Here is a 15,234-nt window from a genome sequence, read left to right as displayed (position 1 = left end):
CGAATAATATTTTTCGCTCTAAAATTAACTACAGGCGAAATATTGACAAAAAATTTGGGGAAAAATTATTTGTTGCGTCGGATATAAATTTAACACTCAAAATTACATTCAATCTTTGATCTGATCACAAAACATAAAAAGATCAAAATTCCAACATTCTCCACACAATTACATTTAAATAATAAGAAAAAAAAAACGTTTTTTTTTAATTTCTTTGGAAAAAAAATTGATTATTATCGATTAATCTTTTAGATTATTCTAGAAAAGAATTGCACTTCAGTTTTTAGCCGGGAGTTCAATTTTTTTATGTGATCATGATAATAAAGTGTGACCTCAAACTTTCATAATCCTGTTTTCCTGAATTTTAAACAAAGGAACTATTTTGTGTTAAACTTACATATCAAACTGAAATCCCTTCTAAAAACTTAAACAATAAATTTTAGAAGTTTATTCCGAATCCGACAATCCAACTGATACGATAATCTGATGTTTAAAAAAATAGAATATGAGAAATAGCAATTGAAATGTAAGAGTTCAAAAAACAAAAAGAATAAGATGAAATAATAAAAATTTTAGTGTGTATGGTACTTCTTTCCAAGTTAATATGAACATTTTAAAGGTAAATTCCCATTTTAAGATATGACCCTAAATGAACACAAGATGGAGATTGAGTTGGTTTACATGCATGCATAGTTTGTTGCCCAAATTCCAGCTTGTTGAGTTTAATTTTGTTCCAAGTTCAATTTGTTCTTGAGTGAACTGTTCACGTGTGTAAAGCCCATTCGGTAGAAATGAGACTGTTTTAATTGAAAAGGAACTTAATAAAATTTAAAATTAGCGAAAAATGTTTTGAAGCCTAATTTGTATTATGTGGATTATTCGAACTACCGTTCTCGTCTTGAGCATTATTCGCACAATTTTTCAGCCGATATAACCTCCGACTTTCTTCAGATGTATCTTGCCAAACTTGGGAATTTTTCTTAGAACTGCAAATTACTTAAGACTTTTACCCAGCCATGGCTAATATTTATATACGGAACTATAATTAAATAAAGAGTTACGTTCAAAATTCCATGCAGATTGTTGAGTTTGACTGAAAGATTCTAGAGTTCGACAACATACACCTGAAGAATGCGGAGGTTACATCAGTTGAAACGTTGTGTGAATAAAAATCAAGATGAGATCCGTTGTCCGAATAATCTAAACAGCCCAAAATATCAATTTTCAACTAAAAAATTCTGAAGCAAAATAACATTTTTATCAATTAATGAAAAAAAAAATAAAAAATAAAAATGAAGAAGAAAAGATATTCCCCATAAAAACGTTCAGTTGTTGACTAATAAATCCCACAGATTTATAAAAAAAAGTATCTTTCCCAAATTTTATTATTATTATTATAATAATAATAATAATAATAATAATAATAATAATACAAAAAACAAACTAGAACGATCCTATAAACACTCATTAAACTTGTTTTTATTCAATGTCTAAGAAGAATAGCAATTAAAAGAGACAAATACGTGTAAAATTAAAAGACGAATTTCAAATTTTGGTCAAAATGAAAAGTCTGTTTCATGACAGCTTCCGGTTTGGAAATTAAAAATTGATAAGCAGGGTTTATCAAAGAAGACGCCCTCATAATTTAAAATTGCTAAGATTTTGGTGGTATTCTTGAAATTTTCTAATAAAAATCTTTTAAGAAAGTTAGCTAAATTGTTTTTATAAACTACTCCTAAATTTGTGTGGTAAGTCGGAAAACCACATATAATCACCTTAAAAGAAAATCACCTCAACAAAAAGTTTTATTTGATAATTTGCAAAATAAATTAGATTTCCAATTATAAAACCCAGTTTGAATTTCTTTATTTGGATTATTCACACTACTGAGCTCATCTTGAGTGTTATTCTCACAACGTTTCGGCTAATGTAACCTCCGACCTTCTTCAAGTGGATCTTATACTTGAGCATCTTTCTGCCGAACTTGGGAAACTACACAGAATTTCAAACAGAACAATCCACAGATTTAATCTTTTTATCCATAGAGGTAGCATGCTCTCGTTCCATCAGCCATGACCACATAGAAGTCTTAAATAATTCACAGTTATATCCTTAGTATTGCAAGCACTGAGGATTGAACCTTCAACGCTCAGAAGAGTTGACACACTGAAGTTAAGCAACATTGAGCCCGTTAAGTATCAGATGGGTGACTATTTGAGAATACCAAGTGCTGTTTGTAGGAAGACGTTGACACCTTACTGCAAGAGCTGCAAAAACTTAATGTCACCATCTTCCCTGATGTGGATATACATATGACTTAAGATTGCGTATGAATTTCATGCTTCGATGAACCTTCCTCCTTTTTTAGTACAGGTCAGTTCAGTTCAGTTCAGATTCAGTGTCATATGAAACTGAATTTTACCTCACACTTTATTCGTTATGGCACAGGTCTTTGCAGACTTTATTTTATTATGCGTTAATAATGAAAAAAAATGATGGAAACAGATATTTAATTGCCCCCTCCCCGCAGAAAAATAACAAAATGATTCCATCTTATTAGAGATAACGGGTAACTGTTTTGTTGATAAACACTGCCTATTAATTTCTGATTTCAAAATCGGAAGCTGCCACCGAGTACACTTTTCACTTCAGCCAAATTTGTATGTTCTTTAAAAATTCAACATGAATAGAAAGATTTAAAACAAAAATAAATAAAAAAAATCAAACACTGGCAGGAACGGAACCCTAATGGTTTAATCATGCAATCTTATAAAATACATATCAAGTTAAAAATATCCTTAAAACTTAAGTGAAATTCGACTTCAGGTATTGACATTGCAGAAAACTACTGCTGCCTTAGTAATGCGTCTTCTACCTACTCGTTTTTTGCCAACCAATCTCATATTTCTTGCTGTGTACGAACTAAGAACTTCCAAGAACACCAGACAGTTTAATTGTATAGGGTGGAACGATAGAATTGACGCCATAGGAAAGACGATATGATTCCATTTCCGTTTGATGAAAACTAGTTTTCTTTTTTTGTTTCAGACCATCTACTAGTTGGCCAATTGTGTACAAATCCCAAGAGTGATAGGAGCCTTCTATCATGTCTGAAAGTGACACAATGTGCAACGAGCGAGAGCAGAGATCCACCACTATACAACTCATGCTCTCTACCGATCCAAGTCATGAAAACAGGACCATTGCCAGCACCAACAAAATGCAAATGCTTGAGGGCACAGCTTAACACATAAGACAACCCATGGTTATGGTCTTTGATGTGGATTCATCTTTGAAGTCGGCTTGAAAGTCAATACCAAAGCGTACCTGGATGTGCTGAAGAGTGTGGTGATCTCCTGGTGCAATCAGGTGGCCGCTGGTAGACCCTGGGTGTGGCAGCAAGACTTGGCACTGGCCTACAAGTCCATAGGGATCCAGGTTTGGCTTCAGACTTTGTACTCTTTTCTCATTGGCCCTCCTCCCCTGACATGAACCCGCTGGACTACTTCGTTTGGTCATACATCAAGGACATCACCAACCTGACCTCTCACAACATCAAAGCCAGGCTGATCGCTTCCATCTGCTGAGTATTCGCCAGCACTTGTAGAAAAGGGATGTTGCCAGTTCCAAACCTGTATCGAGGTAGTTATTGAGGCTGAGGCAGCTATATTGAATAGATATTAGTTCTACTACATAATCAAGTTACGTCAATTGACTTTTCCAACAAAAATTTTAAAATAAAGGCGTCATGTTGTTTTGTTTAAGGCGACAATTTTTTCGTTCTACCCTGTACATAGATTAAAAAAAATATGAGATGATTTGCTTTTTGTTATATTTTTTATATTTGCCTACAATTTTTCAGATTTTATTAATCTTTCTCCTTGATTTAAGTCTTAAATATTTACCAACTAAAAACTTAAAAGTTGGTAAATATTTAAGAATTAAATTTCTATGAGGGTTTTCTTTGTTTATGTTTGCTTTTCTTGAATTTTACTTTATTATAATTTCTCATATTTATATAAAAAGCAGCTATGCTTTCCAGAAAAAAAAAAAATCCAATTTTGACAGGAGGTTAAAGCCAACAGCTCATTAACGACTCATGTTTTGTAAGTCATTAATGAAGGAAGACAAGGTGCTTTACCCCTCACAGTCATAAGTCTTTATACTACTTCCCAAATCGTCAGGTATTAATTTAATAATGTTTCTCTTTCTTTTTTGTGTGTTTGGTTGACAGGGAGAAAGGACAAACCGAAAAAAAAATATGATCCTTGTTCTGGTTATTACTAACAGATAGGATTAATTAAGATTATGAGTTTTAATTCGGATTCTTCTATTTTCTGAAAAGCTTTATGTGATTTTATAGACTTATTTATGTTCGCTCTCTCTGATTAGACCAGATTGCACACTGACATGAACATTCTCATGACAGTTTTATGAGCCTTACTACTTCAGTGATGGCTCATGATAAATTGAAAACGAGTTTGTTTTACTGTACACATAGATTCGAAAAAGTTGTCAAAAAACAAATATATAGCAAATAAATGTTATCAAAGGCAAGATAAGTTACTTTTCTACATAACTGGATATATTTTTTATGTCTTTATTCAGTGTAACATGTTTATTCAGCTCGAAAAACATGCAGTGTTTACCGATGTATTGGAAAATTCAAAATGGCGGCCGACTCTCTCTCGGAGAGGGTAAGTTTGGGAAAAGGTATTATAAATAATAAACTAGACAAAATACTGTTAGAAATTCGCTCAATATATGTTACCGTGACATAAGTTGACATATATTCGGTTGTTTTTTTAATAGTATTTTGTCTAGTTTATTATTTATAACATCTTTTCCCAAACTTACCGTGTAAAAGAGACAGTTGGACGCCATTTTGAATTTTCCAATACATCGGTAAACACTGCATGTTTTTCGAGCTGAATAAACATGTTACATGGAATAAAAACACAAAAAATATATCCAGTTAGGTAGAAAAGTAACTTATCTTGCCTTTGATAACATTTATTTGTTATGTATTTGTTTTTTGACAACTTTTTCGAATCTATGTGTACAGTAATACAAATCCTTGAAAACGGGTGTCTTGTTTGTGAGACCATCACTAGAAGATTCCCTTTCCTATATAGTTTTTGGTTTTTCATTAGGTAATCCTTCTAGATGGATCACCTTCACTGTGGCTGAGGAACTCTCTCTACTTGTTGCATTGTAACCCTCTGGAATATCAAAAGAAAACTAACAGTGTTACACCTTGCCCAAGGTTGACCTGGAACTGTGCAAGGCAGGAGAGTTCGACCCTTTGAGGTTTTATACATACCCACTAGCCTAAATACATACAGCACCTAGTATTGCCAAATGGTCACTCATCTGGTACTGGCCAGACTCAGCGTTGCTTAACTTTGGTGATCTACCAATACCCAGTGTGTCAACGTGATTATATCTGTTTTATAGTCTAATTCCAGTTGTTGGTTTCCAGATGCGATGGGCATTGAAAATCAACTGGCAACGACGCCAAGGCATCCGTTCGGTTTTGCTTAATTTGTGGGGAACATTAAACTTAATTGATCCTAATCTTTAATAGAATATTTAAGGAAGCACGAAAATTGCGTTTATTATAAATATACACTCGAGAGTAATTTAGTGAGATCCAAAAGAAGTAAGGTTGCTTAAGTTTGACTGTTTTACGATGAAGTACTCCTTTTGTACTGCTGGTAGAAAGTTGGACAGTGTCTAAGAAAAGAAAAGAAAAGATAGAAATTTATTTGGGCACCACAATGTCTGCCAGTCGACAGAAGATCGTCGATGCTTTAGTGAACAGAGAACGCAGAAAAAAAAGCCAGATTTCCTTGCTGCTTTCAGCGTTCTCTCTGCTGACCAACTGTGATTCCCAAAGAGGCTGAAGTAGTACTTCAAGGAACAGACAGAATCAATACGCCCTGCAAGCTGATTGGTCAATGTCAGGGACATGCAAAAGGTATGTGTGTGTTAGAAATTCCCAAGCATTTTCTCCTTTTACTCTTGTTTTCAAAGTGCCCTTTTCATAGTAATCTATTATAGGCATGTGTCCCTAGCAATACACCGTTTTTTGGGGTTTTTTTTTCATTTGAGCACTTGCCCTGAAAAAGTTGTCTGCAGTGTGTAATTAAATCGTTTAGCATGAACATTTATCCATGAGAGAAAATAAGTCTATATTAATGACTGCTACAGGAGTAATTTGCGAGACATAGAAAGGTAAGTTCAGTTGACTTTATCTATTTCATTCTTAATCACTCTTTTGTTAAAACCAAAACAATGATACCACATATTTTAATAAAAAATGTAATCATTTAAAATTTCAGAATTCAAAAAAAAAAAAAAAAAAAAAAAAAAGAACAGAATAAGATGAAAGTGCATCTACATTATTTACCTGTAATAGTTCAAAGGTTGCCAATAATTCACCGGCCCGATCGGATCCTCTGTAGATATCCCACCATTCAAGTTTTGGTGGAAATTTCGGTTTGCAGTATTTCTCGTTGTACATCTTCACAATTGGTTTCGCAACTGCCCGTCCAATGAACTCGGCTTTTCCCTGCAATCATGGAAACAAACATGTTAGTTTCTTAACTATCACTGTTACTATGGTAACAAAATGCATCATTTTTTGTTTATTTTTAAAAGATATGCAAACCAATATATTATTCTCTGCTACATATTTTTTAACCATGGTAAAAAAGTGTATTTTATTTTTTTTTATCTATTTTTGTAACTGTTTAAAACTATTATTTTCAAACCATTAATTAATACTTTTTTACTAATAATTTATTATTTATCAAGGCCTGAAGAAAAAAATAATTAGTTTGATTTGATTTGGTTTGGAGCATATCAAATTTTTTTTCAATTTTTTTATCATTTTGTTCGAGTTGGGGATGAGCATCCTACTGAATGCCAGACATTCACCCGCTATCTCATACATTGCAACCGAATGATCGTTTTAAAAAATTCAAACGGCCCTTTAAGTGCAATTGTTTGTATCCCTCTTGCACTTGGTTCGCTGAGTATATGTGCCAGATAGTTTTTGAAATTCTTTTTCATGAGTTCGGTAGCTACTATAATTACTAGAATGATAAAAACCTTCCTATGATTCCAGTTTCTTTCTCATGTCGTACATAAGACCTTGGTATTTCGTTATACAGGGTGTCCCAATAAAATGTATACACTCTTTAAATGACCACAAAACCAACATTTATTATAAGAAAGATAAGTTTCGTACATCAAAATACTGTGAAAAAATATAGAAACCAGCTAATTATCGAAAGTGTTCAAATTGTTGGCCATTGTGGTTCATGAACAGCTGACAGCGCTCACTGATTGAATCGAAAACGTTCTTAATCAGTTTAATTGGTATGTTGACTCATCTTCTTTCAATGGTTGCTTTTAACTCATTCATTGTAGCTCGTTTTGTGGTGTGAACCCTGTGTTTAACAAGAAAAATCCATGGAGCGTGGACAGTGGTCTTCATCCTAACTATCTGTTAGTTAACTATCTGCTTTACAAGTGACTAACTATCATCGTCCTAACTATCTGTTTTGCAAGTGACTATCAAGATATGCACTTACGTCATGATGACAGTGAGGAGGAAGTGTCATTCTTCGTTCCTAAACATCTCTTGCTCCCAATCTTTAATTGAATATTTAACGAAGTATGAAAATTGCGTTTTATAAATATACACCAAAGGGTAATTTGTGAGATTCAAAAAAGTAAGTTTGCTTGAGTTTGCTTGTTTTACGATGAAGTACTCCTTTAGTATAGCTGAGAGAAAGTTGGACAGTGTCTAAGTAAATAAAGGAAAAAAATAGCAATTTATTTGGGTGCCACAATGCCTGCCAGTCGGCAACGTGACATAGCATATTCATGTAGCAAGTTGAGATAATTTAAAGAGTGTATACATTTTATTGGGACACCCTGTATTTTCCCTCTAAGCTCTGTTTAACCAGCATCACCGGGGGACACTAACTTCTACTAAGGTTGCTTCTTTCTCTTTCCTGTCCCATGCTACTATGTCAATTTTGACAACTCCATTTTCTAGCTATAAAAGCTGCATAGTCATATTGTACCACAGTGCATCGTGCAGAAACACCTGCAGATGTTAAATTGTCAATGGTAATGGATGCCGGATGTACTCATTGATGGGGTCACAGGTTAAAGTCGTTGACATCGCAGGTGCATTGGAAACTCGAGACTGACATATAAACAAAGCAGGTAGCCTGTCGGGCAGAAGGAGAACAGGCAGACACGTGCCTGGCTGTTGAAACGCCGCTCGATTGTCAACCACTCCCCCCTCTGTTCCACATCGTCGCTAAGTTTTCTCGTGCTATATGCGAACAGTAATTTTAGTAATTGCAGCATTTTTTTGAAAAAAGGAATAAAGACATTTATTTTTTCTACAAGTTGTTCGCGTCTGTTTTTGGCCGGAGAGTGCTGGGGAATGCATCAATATCTATGACTTATTTCCAACTGTTCCTACTTCTATATGTCCCTAGGACTTTTTGCTGCAGTCGATATTTAACTTTTTACAAATACCCCAGTGGAGATATTTACACACTCTATTGCATTTCATTGTTTATTAGCCGTCCTGCAGCCGAACCTTAGAACTATGTCAGGTGGCGCACACACACTCTCTACTTATGTGTGGCAGAACCTTAGTTATTTAATGCCAAATAAATTTGTCAGTTATAATTCTACAGGTGGGATAATTATCTATATATTAATATGATAGCGTGTGTGTTATTTTCTGTGTCACGCTTACAGCCGGGTCGTTTAATTGTTATGTACTTCCATTTCTTGTCACAAATAATTTTATCAAGAATTCTTCATAAGTTTTGGTTTTGGTTTCGATTATAGCTGATGACACTTAACTCATCTATTTTTTTTATAAATAATTTTATCAATAATTCTTCATAAGTTTTGGTATTGGTTTCGATTATGGCTGAAGGAACTCAAGTTACATATATATATATTTTCATAAGTTTTTATTTTGGTTTTGATTCAACCTAATGCACCCAAGTCATGGGGATATATTTTTTCTATTTTTGAAATCGCAACTTTATAATATATAAAAATTGACAGAACATTAACTCTATGATAATATATATATGAAATCTGCAAGAATTAAAATATCATATTTAAGCATACTTTACGACTGGAATTTGCTGGACGTTCGTGATAGCTTAGATAAATACTTTTGCAGTTTTAACAAAAATGCTACAATAATATCAGAGCGTCTCCATTTACGCTGAACATCTACAGAATGTCAACATCAATATATTACATATGAGTCCCCTGTGGAATTTCCACGGGTCCCGTGAGTTTATATTCTTGGATTACATTACTCTTTGAAAACATTATTCTGTGAAATTGGTAATCTTTTTTGCTCTCAACATGATTAACACTTAGTTCCTGTGTTTTAATATCTATTTGAGGAGAAAATTTTATTAGCGCATTTATAAAACAAGCACATAGTTGCAATATTGTGACGATGGATTAGAAGATAGAGGTAGGCTGATAGTGTGGGAATTATTAGGTTTGAGACTCTCTTTTTGTCTAATAGTGAGAGATGAGTGATTTTATTCTGTTAGTGTACATGGGTGAAAGGGTAGCGGTCCGTTTTTGTTTGCATAGCCACTTGTTATCTAGATGTATGCAAGATGAAAGCTTGCATGTGAGTTTTTGAAGTGCTCCTTTTCCATTTTAAGGCATGTGAAGTAGGGGTGCACGTTCAAGTTTCTGTTGCCAGGTTTGATCTCTGAAGAGCTTTGATGTTTTTAGAAATCGTTCCAGGCAAGGCATGAAGCTATGTAATGTAAGGAGTTCAAACAAATACAGCATTTCAAGGTCAAAAATTATCCAATGATTAATGTTGTATAGATAGATTCCAATGCAGAAAATATAAATTCTTCCCTGTTTTTCACAAACATCGCTCATGGAATGTGAGGACTAAAGGATGAAATAATGAGACTGTTAAAAGAAAACCCAATGTCCACTTTCTATTCTCTATAATTTCGTTAACCAGTTTCTTGTTTTATAAAGTTGGTTAATTTGGCATAGGCTTGATAAATTCTGTGTTTAAAATGATTTTCATTGGTTGAAAAATATTAAGTTAGCACGTTTCTGTGAACGAAGCGGGAAAGAAAGAGGGTGACTATTAAAGCCAGCCGCTTTTTGGCATTCGTTTGAATACAGATTAGTAGAGATTTAAATTCTACTTCATTTGCTATAAATTATATGTTTTCTTTACGAGTTCTTAACTGTTGTGTGTTATCTGAAATATGTTATTTTTAAATCATATATAAGTTGTGTTATTTAAATCATATATAGGTTGTGTTATTTTACTTACCACTTTATCCTGGTCAAATATTTCCACAATAACTGCAGGTGGATCTTCAGATATTTGATCCATTTGGCCAAACATCACTAGTTCGTTTATAATCAGCATTTCGTCCCATGTGGGACTTAGGGTTTCCTCAATAACTTGTGTCATCACACATTGGTCTCCAAAAATCACCCGTGCAAAAGGATCGGACAATCCTGTTGCATCAGATGCGATTAAACTTCGAGCTTGATACATATGTGCGCGAAGTTGAAACATTTGTTTCTCTGCAAAAATAAAAAGTGATTTTAGTAATTTATGTAAACCTTATAGAAACAATAACAAATACAAAGTGTCTTCATTAAGTTTCCAGACATTTTGTGCAGGCATTTAAAATAGTCATAGACTCTTGAAAATTCAATATGTTATTGCTATACATCTTATGAGATGACATACCAATTTTCATGATTTCCGGTTCAAATGAACAGCTACAACAGGAGTTGGAATACACCCTACTAAACCCTGATTGTCACAGCTGGTGAATTTCAAAAATACAATCTGGACGTGAGGACACTTTAGAAGAACAATATGCAATAAAATTTTGTTTTAAACTTGGAAAAAAAATGTCACAGAAATGTACAGAATGCTTCAAAATGTTTTAGAACCATCTTGCATGAATCGAGTATCAGTTTTTGAGTGGCATAAGAGATTAAAGGAAAGCAGGGAGCTTGTGAGAAATGATGAGAGGTGGGGGAGGTGTAAGAAAGTCAGAACATCAGAGTTGATTGGTCAAATAAAGGATTTCATGGATAAGGACCGCCGTGTGTCTATAGGGACAATAAGTGCACAGTTTGATATCTGTGTGGGAACTGTACACACAATTATTCAGGAGGAACTGAAGATGTGGAAGATTTGATCAAGATGGGTATCAAGAAAGTTCCTATAGTCCAGACCTTGCTCCCTGTGACTTTTGCTTATTCTCTAAGCTCAAGGAAAACCTTAGAGTCTGTCATTATGAGACAATTGAGGAGATAAAATAGCCTGTGATGAAGGTTATTGACATGCTCACACAAGGGACATTCCAGCCGGAGAAGATTACTTTGAAGAGGATGAGTTTCATGTGTGTACTTATAGAAAGTGTTTATATACGTCATGTAAACCATATATAAACAATAACATATATAAACAATAATATATATATATATATATATATAAATATATATATATATATATACGTAAATTGAATAAAATCACAACCTACATGAATAGAAATTCACCTATTTTGGCGTTAAGCTCTTACAGCTGTTTCGTGAAAGGATGGACAATTACCTCTCGTCCATAGAACTGTAAATCTTCCATCCAGTCACTCCTCAGAGACGCTTACAGCTATTCCCAACAAGTTTTTCAATCCGTTGTGAACACGTTTATACACTGGATTTTAAATTATCAATCACATTACTAAATATATATATATATATATATATATATATATATATATATATATATATATATATATATATATTGCCTACACTGTAGATTGAACCTTCAACCGCCAGAAGAGCGTCACTTAAAACTGAATTTTAACTGATACGTCATCCGTTATGCCACGAGTTCTTGCTAAGTATTATATTAGCAGATTTCTCAAATTAATCTTCAGATCATTGCTATAGAAAATATAAAATGATCCAAGGATGGTTGACGTGCCGCAAACCTGGACACTAGAAACAAAAAGTAAGAAACTATATTTACCTTTATAGTTGAGAACAGATGGTGGCATTGCATTCAGTCGGTTAGCTTGCTTGATAATTTTCGTTTCCTCAAAGCCTTTGGGTAACCCACCGAGAAAGTCCTTCTTGTGCTTTGAGAGTCCTAACCACAAGTATATTTGGAGTTTAGCCTGGATAGACCAACCCGCTTGTCCGCTGGCTTTTTTCCCTGGCAACTATAAAAGAAAGAAAGAAAAGATGAAAAAGAGAATAAGATGAGGAGATTTGTCATCAGATTCCATAGTCATATTTTTTCTATAGCTGATGTAAGATATATTTTATAACCGTGATCATAAATAATAAATGAATTCTTTGAGTAAAAAAATAAGATCAATGAAGAAAATATCAATAATTTTCAAACCCTATTAACGGTTGTAGGTTGGCCTCCCCTCAAAATAATTTTAAAAAATAAATTAAATAATAATAAATAAAAAATAAAAATAAAATAATAATGATGCTGATGATGACATCTCAATTTTGCATGTTTTTAGTTGAATTTTTTTTCTTGAACATCTGATCTCTTCCTTTGACTTTAGACATTCAAGATGTACATTAACACTTTCGCTGTTCCCGACAGGTAAGCTTTTCGCAAAATTGGACAAGAAATTGTCTCATCAGTCTGAATCCATTGATGGTAACCTTTGGTTATGGTCCTAAGCGTTTCAATTACAATGGGACTCACCCTGACTTCTGTGCGGTTAAACACACTTAAATAAATAAAAACACAATTACGCGCGCAAACAAAAAAAGATAAATTTCAGAGGCGCAAAGATTAAAAAAAAAAATAAATAAATAAAAATACGCCCACGCAAATTCTGCGGGGAACAAAGCTAAAAATGCGTTTTTTCGGCGGACGTAGTTGAAAGCATACCATGTGACAAAAGATTGCACTTCTCGGCCAATCAGAGCTCAGAGAAAGATTTAATTTTCAAAACCTTTTTCTCACATCGCCTTGAGTTTGCATTTTGGAAACGGAAGTGTTTTTGAGATAAGTGATTTCAATACTAATTCGCACTTTTTATTTTTAGATTCAAATATTAATAACTACATTTTATTTCAGTATTTAATTTATGTATTTCTGTTGTATTAAATGCTAGCTTTTTTCTCATCCATAAATGTTTATTTATCTACCGAGTTGATCTTAAATATTGTATAATCAATCCATTATATTATCCTTTTCAGTCCCCCAGCCCTAAATTCTGGCTTCCATCTTATCTCGCAATTACTTATAACGTCACCAACTAACTTCGGAAGAACCCCCCCTCCCCATCCGCTTTTCTTTTATATCGTAAGTTTCTTAAAACATGACTAGATAAAGTTCAGAATAAAATCACGCTTTTCTTTTAACGGTTAATTTAAAAAAAAAATCTTCTGAACGCTATTAAAAGTTAAATTCTTCACTAGTTTGCATTTTGGAGACGGAAGTGTTTTTGAGATAAGTGATTTCAATACTAATTCGCACTTTTTATTTTTAGATTCAAATATTAATAACTATATTATATATATACTATATTAATGACTACATTTTATTTCATGTATTTCTGTTGTATTAAATGCTAGCTTTTTTTCTCGTCCATAAATGTTTATTTATCTACCGAGTTGATTGCAAAAATAGATTACGTAATTGTACTCATTTTTAGTTCGTGAGAGGGGAATCTATCACCATACTTTCCCTTAAACATGTCTGTTGGACTTTTAAGTAGAATACTTAATAATATTTTTTTCTTTTTTTTTAATGGAGAGTAGAAAACGCATTGTGGATGCGTTATCGGCAGCTCCTGTTACTCTCGCTTCTTCTTATTTGTCCCTCAGTCCTCATTTTTTAATGAGTGATTTTTCTGACAAAGGGAGAAGAAAAAGCTGTTTTCTAGGTTGGCAGTATTTTGCGCGAACAGTTGGCAGAGATGGTGGAAATTTTCTGTTTCTATGTCTATCCTTGTAGCCATGTCACTAGTATGGGTGCTGGAGGTAAACGTTTTGTCTGGGCTGACGTTATCCGCCTGATAGTCAGGGACTCGAACCTTGGATTAACCACTAAGGAGGCTGTCCTATCAGCAGGTGCAAAGTACTGGGGCTGCTCTATTGCCATTTGGTGAATGGATTCTGGACCATGCAGTAGCTTCTGGTGGGGCCTCTCGATGCCATACTAGCGGGTAATTGTTACGGCTGTACCTTATCATTAGCTACAAAAAAAAAAAAATTCTTCGTTTCTTTTTCTCTCTTAGTGTCCCCTCTCTGTCCTGCTCTAAGTAAATCTGACGACCTAATCCACAAATTCCAAAATTTCATCATGACAAGTTTCAAGAAAAAATACACGATTAAACCCGGTTCTCCAACTTCCAACGTAGACCCCTACTATCATGTCTCCTTCTCCAACATCAGGGGTCTACGTTCTAACCTTCCAGAGGTTGAAACCCAATTACAGGAGACTAAACCAGACCTTTTATTTTTAAGTGAAACTGGCATTGGACAGGCTATTTCCCTAGAAGAGTTTGCAATTATAGGATACTCTAACTTAACTTCTAAATCTGACCCCCAAGATCGCCATGGGCATGGCATATGTGCCTATATTAAAGATAGCTTTCCATGTGGTAGGGACATCTCCAGGGAAGATCCTAACTTACCCTATATGTGCTTCCGGGTTGCTTTAGCTCACACTACTGCATTTATATTTACTCTCTATCGCCCCCACAACAGCGGAGTTACTATCTTTCAAAGCATATCTGAGAAAATTGACCAAGTCCTATCTGCTTATCCTTCAGCTAACATTCACGTATGTGGAGACTTCAATGTTCACAACGTCGAATGGTTGACCCACTCAAACAAGACCGATGATGAGGGGAGGTTCTGTCATGATTTTTCCATTGCCTATGACCTCACTCAGATTGTTCAGGAACCCACCGTGTGCCCGACAATGATGACCTTTTTCTCACAACTTGCCCTGAACTATGTTCAGTTTCTGTTCTGTCGCCTCTTGGATCTTCCGACCACTCTGTTGTATCAATTAAGATAAAAATGAAATGTAATATATCCCCAGACGTACCTCTCCATCGTACAGTATATCGATACACTAAGGCTGACTGGGATAGCTTCCGTACATTTATATCTGATCTACCT

General features: G+C 34.3%; 1 protein-coding gene across 21 annotated transcripts in view; it reads right to left on the bottom strand.

Moving 5' to 3' along the window:
* LOC145279820 (otoferlin-like) overlaps positions 1-15,234 on the bottom strand; it is a 1,618,966-nt gene that overhangs the window by 999,893 nt on the left and 603,839 nt on the right. For 19 of the 21 annotated variants that reach the window (XM_080131198.1, XM_080131200.1, XM_080131203.1 and 16 more), the window contains 3 exons: positions 12,101-12,293; positions 10,379-10,638; positions 6,413-6,574 (listed from right to left, as the gene is read on the bottom strand). In XM_080131198.1, the coding sequence (XP_079987324.1) occupies positions 6,413-6,574; positions 10,379-10,638; positions 12,101-12,293 (615 nt within the window). Of the gene's footprint in view, positions 1-6,403; positions 6,575-10,378; positions 10,639-12,100; positions 12,294-15,234 lie in introns of all 21 variants that reach the window. The other 2 variants (XM_080131202.1, XM_080131211.1) reach the window with 1 other exon arrangement.

The sequence above is a fragment of the Euprymna scolopes genome, chromosome 7, assembly GCF_053919585.1.
Source record: "Euprymna scolopes isolate OS-2025 chromosome 7, ASM5391958v1, whole genome shotgun sequence".
Lineage (NCBI taxonomy): Eukaryota > Metazoa > Mollusca > Cephalopoda > Sepiida > Sepiolidae > Euprymna > Euprymna scolopes.
The sequence above is the reverse complement of the archived record's forward strand: the minus strand, read 5'-3'. Positions and strand labels throughout refer to the sequence as shown.